General features: G+C 36.9%; 1 protein-coding gene across 1 annotated transcript; it reads left to right on the forward strand.

Moving 5' to 3' along the window:
* The first annotated feature begins 6,456 nt into the window (after positions 1-6,456).
* On the forward strand, positions 6,457-7,368 carry LOC147296840 (uncharacterized). Its single transcript, XM_086228907.1, has 2 exons — positions 6,457-6,643; positions 6,733-7,368. Exons 1-2 carry the CDS (start codon positions 6,503-6,505, stop codon positions 7,210-7,212), a joined length of 621 nt encoding a protein of 206 aa, XP_086085033.1. The 5' UTR covers positions 6,457-6,502; the 3' UTR covers positions 7,213-7,368.

Here is a 7,368-nt window from a genome sequence, read left to right on the forward strand (position 1 = left end):
TGGGGGGTGAGGGAGCTTGGGATGCTGCCAGTGGAGAGAGCACAAGTGTGGCAGAGGGGTTGGCGTGGAAGGAGAAGAGAAATAAAAAAAAAGAAAAAAAAAAGAGGCAGGAATTGAGAGTGAGAGAATTCATGTGGGAGGGGGAGTATGGAAGAGTTGTGGTCCGATGGGGTGGAGTGAGTGACAAGTGGCCGGAGGCAACTGGGTTTGGTTCACCCAACTGACCACTATTTGCGCGTAAAGAGAGATCAGAATCAGAGAGATGAGAGAGAGAGAGAGAGTTACCAGTAGAGAGGACCCAAAGTTGGAGCCCTTTGTGGTTCAAATGTGGCAGACTTGGGCTCATCTTGCACAGAAGACCATGAAAAACCATGGCTAGTCCAATCATTCACTGCCTTATGTCAAAAAACCACACCACTCTGCTTCTCTCCCTGTCATCGCTGCTCTTCCAAAGATCTCATTCACACTCTCACTCTTACGCACACTCTTTTCTCTCTCTAAATCCAGCATCCCAAGGAGGCAAACATGGACAATGTGGGCTGGGGTGGGTTGGGTGGGTTTCAGGGTTTATCTTTTATAAGAGGAAAGGTTAGTTAAGTGCTATTTCCAGGATTGATTTCCTCACTTTGCAACGAGGCCTTAAAGTGTCCCTTATGACAGATGTGACCAATGTCGCATCAAGAGAACCAAAACCCAACAATGCAAATTAAGTCTCCCAAAAAATAGCACACCACCCACCTAGACCTCTAAAGGTTGTTTTAGTTTTATGTTTTAGTTTTTAACAAATAATATTTTTATATTTGGGGAGTTAGGGCTCGTTCTTAGATATTATAATATAATATATATTTTTAAAGTTAGGTAATGTTAGGAATGTGAGTAAACAATTGTGATAATGTTTGGAATGTGAGTAAAAGAGGGGCATCAACCCTTGATGAACTGAGTGAAATTTGTGCTTTCATCTTCGCTGTGATTTGAAATGCTTCAAGGTTTGATGCCATGTCTTGCTTGTTTGTCATTTGTTTGACAACAAAGCATGAATCGAAGCCACCTTTGAGTCCATCCTGCATCAAATAAATTTCTTCATTAACATGGTTGCCCCTTGATATTTTAATACTTAACATGGAAAAAAGATAACCTAGAGGTTATACAAAAAAGAAATTATGTTCCCTGCAGCATAATGAAGAGACTACCATCTTTGCCATAAGACAATATTGAAAGAAAACTATAGTTAGGAGATAATGAAAAGTTTGCTACTTTTTCAATATTTAGTGAAGGAAAAAAATTAAAGCTTTTGTCATCTCTATTACACTATCAGCATTAAATACCATCTAAGGAAGGAAAAAAATTTCATGGAGATGGGAAAAGGCAATTTCTAGATATGCTTGATAAGATAATTTTCATACAACATATATGAATGTATGTACTACATATATATATATATATATATATATATATATATACATGCTTTGAAAGCAAGCTAAGAAGCCATGGTCAATGAAGAACAAGAGCACACAGCTGACTGAAAACATAATCTATAGATAATAATTTGTCCATATAAGCTAATCCAACAACACAAAAGACAAGCTGGAGATCTTAATAGAGGGCATGATAACTCGGTCATTATACAAAATCCAAACACGCTACCTGCTGAACAAAGAAATCGTGTATATATCATAATAACAACGCTGAAGATTAACAAATCAACCGGACTTTCTCATCAGTAAAAAGAAGGATATTTGAATAGGAAAAACAATTAACCTCATCAGATGAAAACCATATGATGCAGTGTTGGTGCCTAGTACTTACAGAGTTGACCACACAATCACGGTCGTATGCAGATTGACTAGGAAATTTTTCCATGGCAACGAATATCTCTTATATTCATCACCACAGTGAAAACCTCAACTGCTTCATAGATCTTCTAGGAAGAAATGAAAAGATAATTTGATAGCACTAACAGTGAAGAAAAATGTGAGTACTGAATTGTGAAGGGACCCTGGGAAAAGTTTGCTTTATATAGAGGTGAAAAAGAGAGTTTCGACAAAGCTGCATGCAACCAAGCACGCCTAGGTGATTACACCTGCCCCCACGGTTATAATAGATGTCAATAATGGAGGAAAATGCTCGATCTGTTGAGAACTTTTTCTCAAAACGACAAATTGGTAAGTAGATCAATTTGTCTTTATGTCCGTTCCTCTTTAAATATATCATTTTATTTTTCAAATTGAAATTACGAAGCGTTGCGAAAAAAGATGCACATGCACAAGGCTTATCCTACTTTCAGTTACCTGAAATTCAGAGTTCAGAGATGGAAAAGCATTCAACAGCTACAGAATAAGTGCATTGGCTAACCAAAGATCCACCTAACATCCTAAGACTATGTAACATATGCTTGGGGAGAGTTATCAAATTTAATAAGGGTTGTTAGCTGAACAATAGAATAGGACTTCTTACTTGGTTAGAAACTAATATTTGAGCTTCTACTTATTTTTCACTTTTTTGAGAATATGAATTTGAGTTTAACTTCTTCCAAATAGTAAAACAAGATCTGGATATATAGTTTTAGTTATGCTATATACTCAACACAGCTAACAACATGAGTAAGGACATTTATGATAAATGGCAGCATAGGTTTGTATTCAGAAGTTGTTAAAGATACTAGATTTGTACTCAGAAAGCCTTTATAGATACTAGATTTTAGACTATCTTTGGAGATTAGATGTTATAATTATGAATATGAAGTGAGGTTTAATTCCTTGCATAGAGGGGGGGAATAAAGAAGGAAAACACAACATCATCCTTCATGTTGTATGGAAATATCCAAATACTTTTTACACAAAATTGGAATTGACGAGACTTATGTTCTTTCATAAGGGTTTATTTATTTTTATAATATCGTTTTAAGTTACAAACAAAATAGTCGATGCAGAGTAAATGAAAAGTTCAGCATTATAGCAGAAAAAGGGTTGATGTAGACTAGTTCTAGAACTCAGCTTGAGGGTTTTAAAACTTTTAATTTGAGTTTGTTAGGGGTGTTTGAGTAGTAAAATAGTTGTAAGACAAAAAAAATTTTAAGACAAAAAATGATTACACAAACATTAAAATGAACCAGACGATGATAATAACAATGTTGTTAAAAAGGTAGTTAAAGAATAAGAAAATAAAGATGAGAATATGCCCTCTAAGTATTGATCTTCAAATCTGAATTCTATTTCTATTTACTTATAAAAGATACAAAATGAAGTTATCTAAGCATAGATAATTCTGTGTAATCTATCAAAATCTTGTCTCAGTTTGGAATACCAAAACTGACCAATCTACATAAATTAGAACTGTACTAAGACTAAGAGAAGACAGACGAAACAAAGGTTACATGAATAATCCACTCTGCATCCCAAATAACAATCTTTAGTATCTGTCCAACACCCTGAATAACTTACTCATGCAACACACTTGTTTTGATGCAAAGAAATCCAATACCGTAAATTACCACAAATAAATACAAACATCTTGTTTTTAGTCAGAACAGCGAGTAAATTTACACACATCAGAACTTGCAATGACTTTGGTGAGTGATGCTAATTGGGTACAATGGTACATTTGTTGGTGTTAGGTATTGAATTTCAAGCACTACTCACTGTTCAACTATAAGCCTATGAAATCTTCAAAAGACAAAGATCTAGACCAACATGGCTATTTAAAAATATCTCCAGGCATAGGAGAATCGGAAACCCCAGCAGGGCAAAAGGAGGCATATATTTAGAGATTAAAGTTCATTACAAGACTACCTATTAGTCTTCCTCCTACAACTAGATACAATGTAGTTCTATCACATTCACTGAACAACTTATGATAACCCAACCAGGACAAGGTATAAACGTATCACTAATTCTCTAGTGTGTCTAGATAGAAAAGATATTTAGAACAAGATGTCCCTAAAGTGATGGATTTTGTAGGATTCTGAAGCAATGAAGCTTTTGTTGGTCAATTTTCTTGGAAATTTGAAAGGGTCCCAACAATACATAAAACTATAAATCTTTTATGACACAACTATATGACAACCTAAAAATGCCATTAGCAATCAATCCACTTTAATTTAAGCAACTGGTAACTAAATAAAACAGCATTGGTCGACAATTGGGCATTCTGGTTAGCACTATTAAATATCAAATTTAATTCAAACACAAGGGCAAGGGATGCTTCACAGATATAAGTTCCCTTTACAGTAACTAAGGTAGTCATAGTGATACATAGATAGACAGAATCGTGGCAGGACTTTACATGAATGCTAAGCAAAACTAATGCTGAAATTAATGAATATATAAATAAGTCAGGGGTAAGCACCAAGTTCAAAGTAGCAAACAATATGAACAATTTTATTGGCTGAAGATAAATTTTGACTTTTCTTAGATGCAATCCTTGCATATGCAAATATATGCACAATTTCCAGCAGGAAGCACTTGTTTCATAAATTTTCAATTTTTTAATGACAATACAATTGGAACTATTGAAAGATTAACAAGGATACTTGTTTGTCAATTTAGAAGGGCAGTGCCCTATTGAACTCAATGTCAACAAGATTTCCCAATTTTTTTGACTGAGGCTTAATTTTAAAGTTTCTGCTACTTTCCTAGTTTCCTCAAGCAAACAGATTTGAACCATGAAGTTTTCACTTTTGAGTGCAGGTTTGTTAATGAGATAAAGACCCGTAAACCAATGAATGGGATGATTCAGAAAAAACAATGTCCACTTCTGTAAGACTGAAACTAACCTCGCAAGCAGACACTATGAACTCGAGAAAGCTGCACAGGGAATATTCCCATCCAAATTGGCTTTTTGGCTTGACTGTAACCGTCGATGCGGGTGCAACCGGACAACAACCCACCCTCTTCAAAACGTGACCCCCTTTTGGCCTTTTGACAAATTTGGTTGATTCTTCTCAGTCAGCTTAATGCTTAGCCGTTGTCTTTTTCTAGCTCTCTTTATTGCGGCTGGACTCTGGGCTAAGCTTGCTCTTGCTGTTTTCTTTTGTGGTTCCGTTGGTTGGTTTAATGAAATCTTTTCTTCAATTACCCAAAAAAAAATATTTTTCTTTATTTTTTTACTTACTCCATCAACTCTTTTTTTTGGTAAAATACTCCATCAACTCTTTGATATGCTTGTTTATCTTCTTATTTAACTATTGAAATGAATTTAATCAATGTTGATTCGAAGTTAACAATAGTGACGTTTAATGGCATTTAGTTCATTTTCTTTAAAGTTTTAAGAACAAAACACTCGATTATTTAACATGGTTGGACTGTTGGAGCACTACGTAAAGGGATTGGAGCATCACACATTCACACGAGGATCACTCGAGTCGAGCAATGACCAAAAAAGTACCTTGACTGGTTCGGTGGGTTTGGGGTAATGTTGGACCATTGTACTAAGCTAGAGTAGTATGAATCTGATGAGTTTGCTTTAATTCTACATGGACTAAAAGCCCAAACAGCTTCAAGACATAAGGTGGGCTTTTTCCTTTGCTTTAAAAGTACAAATAGATGGCCGAGTCTAAGCCCATATAAGAAAGAATACAAGGACACAGCCTTGGCCCCAATCAAAGGGACAATAGAGGGAGGGTGATAAGAAATACAATAAAGGCCCAGCCCAAATCCAGGGATCAAGCTAGCCAATTGAATATGATTCGCGATGCGTTGATTCTATGGGTTCTTCTATGTATCGTTCCAATTTTATCGGAAAGGGACAGATTCTATGGGGTTCTCAGGCATGATACGAGTTAGATTTGTGTGTCCGAATAGTATAGGAAAATGCAATTTAGATAATCAAATACGGTATACTAAACCAGTTTTTTTACCTTGAATCAAACTTTGAATTATTTGGCATTGTAGGGTATTTTCCTTTAATAAAACTTTGGGGTTCTCACCCTAAAAGAATGGGATTTTAACCCAAAAAAAAAAAAGTAAGGATTTTATATTTTTGGGGTTAGAAGTCATGGGGAGGGGAAGTACTCATGATGGAAAGGAAAGGAAAGAAAAAGGCGACTAGACGTTAGAGATCAGTTTTTAGTCGTAAGACTTTATGGTGGCTCTGATACCATAAAGCACTTATAGATTATAATTGAAGACCTCTAAAAGTAGTGAGGTGATTCATTGTATTTATAAGTATATTCAGTACAAGAGTCCAAATAGGACTTATATAAAAGATATTTCAGATAACTCCACGTGCTCTAGGTGTTGGCCTTATGCTTATCACTGAGCTTATGCTTATCTAGATGTGATAAAAAAGACAAGAAGAATTGAATTATTTTTGTAAGTTGGTGACTAGTACGTGATGAAGAACATGTGTAACTACGTAAACCACCCAGCAATTGACTATGACGCGTGTCGACCAACAAGGCTGCCACCTTACTCTCCCCATACTCCTTATAACATGCAAAGCGGTGAGCAAACCAAAAAACACTAAACAGAGTCAGAAACTCAAAAACAGAACACACTTAGCAACCATGGCAGCAATATCTGCCTTAGCAAAAAATGCCATCTTCAGCTTCTCCAAGTCTTTTCCTCATCAAACCTCATCATCACTCTCTCTCCGTTCTGTGAAAGTCTCCAGAGTCTGCTTCACCTCGGCCTCGAAATACTCCGAGGTAACTAATCAACTCAGTGGTACCACTAGTATTTTCTTGAATGGAATTTGTATATATTCACATTAATTACTGTTTGAATTCAATTGCAGGGTCGAAATGCAGCGGAGGAGAACAGGGATTCAAGGGCTGACAGGGACTGGAGGAACAAGGAACGCGAGTACGGCACCGTTGACATGGACCAAGGAACAAAAGAGTCCATGAAAGAAGGCCTCGAGAGGTCCAAAGAAACCGCATACGAAGCAAAGGAGGAGGCCAAGGAAGGAACCAACAGAGCAGCGGGGACGGCAAAGGAGTACGCCGAAAGTGCCAAGGAGAAGACCAAGGACGCCGCGGGTTCGGTGGCGGAGAAGGCCAAACACGGAGCTTACAAGGCGTCAGAGAAGACTGAGGATACGGCGGAGACTGTGACGGAGAAGGCCAAGCAGACGGTGAAGAGCGCGTGGGGGGCGGCCAAGGAGACCGGCCAGAAGATTAAAGAGACGGTGGTGGGGCATGAGGATGAGGATGTGGATGATGATGTTGTGGAGTTGAGGAGGCGTGCTGGTAAAAAGACTGATGACAAGTATTGATATTCTGCTTAATATATAGTTGTAATTAATTAATAAATCTTCAGAACATCAAGTTTCATTTTGGGTTTTCTTTGGTTTATATGTTGCAACTCTTATGTGAAAGTTATATGACAAAAAAGGGAAAAGAAGTTGCAATTGGAATTTTCTTTATATTTA

This window comes from Dryas octopetala, chromosome 1, assembly GCF_963921425.1.
Source record: "Dryas octopetala chromosome 1, drDryOcto1.1, whole genome shotgun sequence".
Classification (NCBI taxonomy): domain Eukaryota; kingdom Viridiplantae; phylum Streptophyta; class Magnoliopsida; order Rosales; family Rosaceae; genus Dryas; species Dryas octopetala.

Bases quoted from the DNA above. Each gene is read 5' to 3' on its own strand.
- LOC147296840 (XM_086228907.1), top strand. From the start codon at position 6,503: ATGGCAGCAATATCTGCCTTAGCAAAAAATGCCATCTTCAGCTTCTCC. The intron at 6,644-6,732 runs GTAACTAATCAA...ATTCAATTGCAG, and splicing joins CGGCCTCGAAATACTCCGAG to GGTCGAAATGCAGCGGAGGA.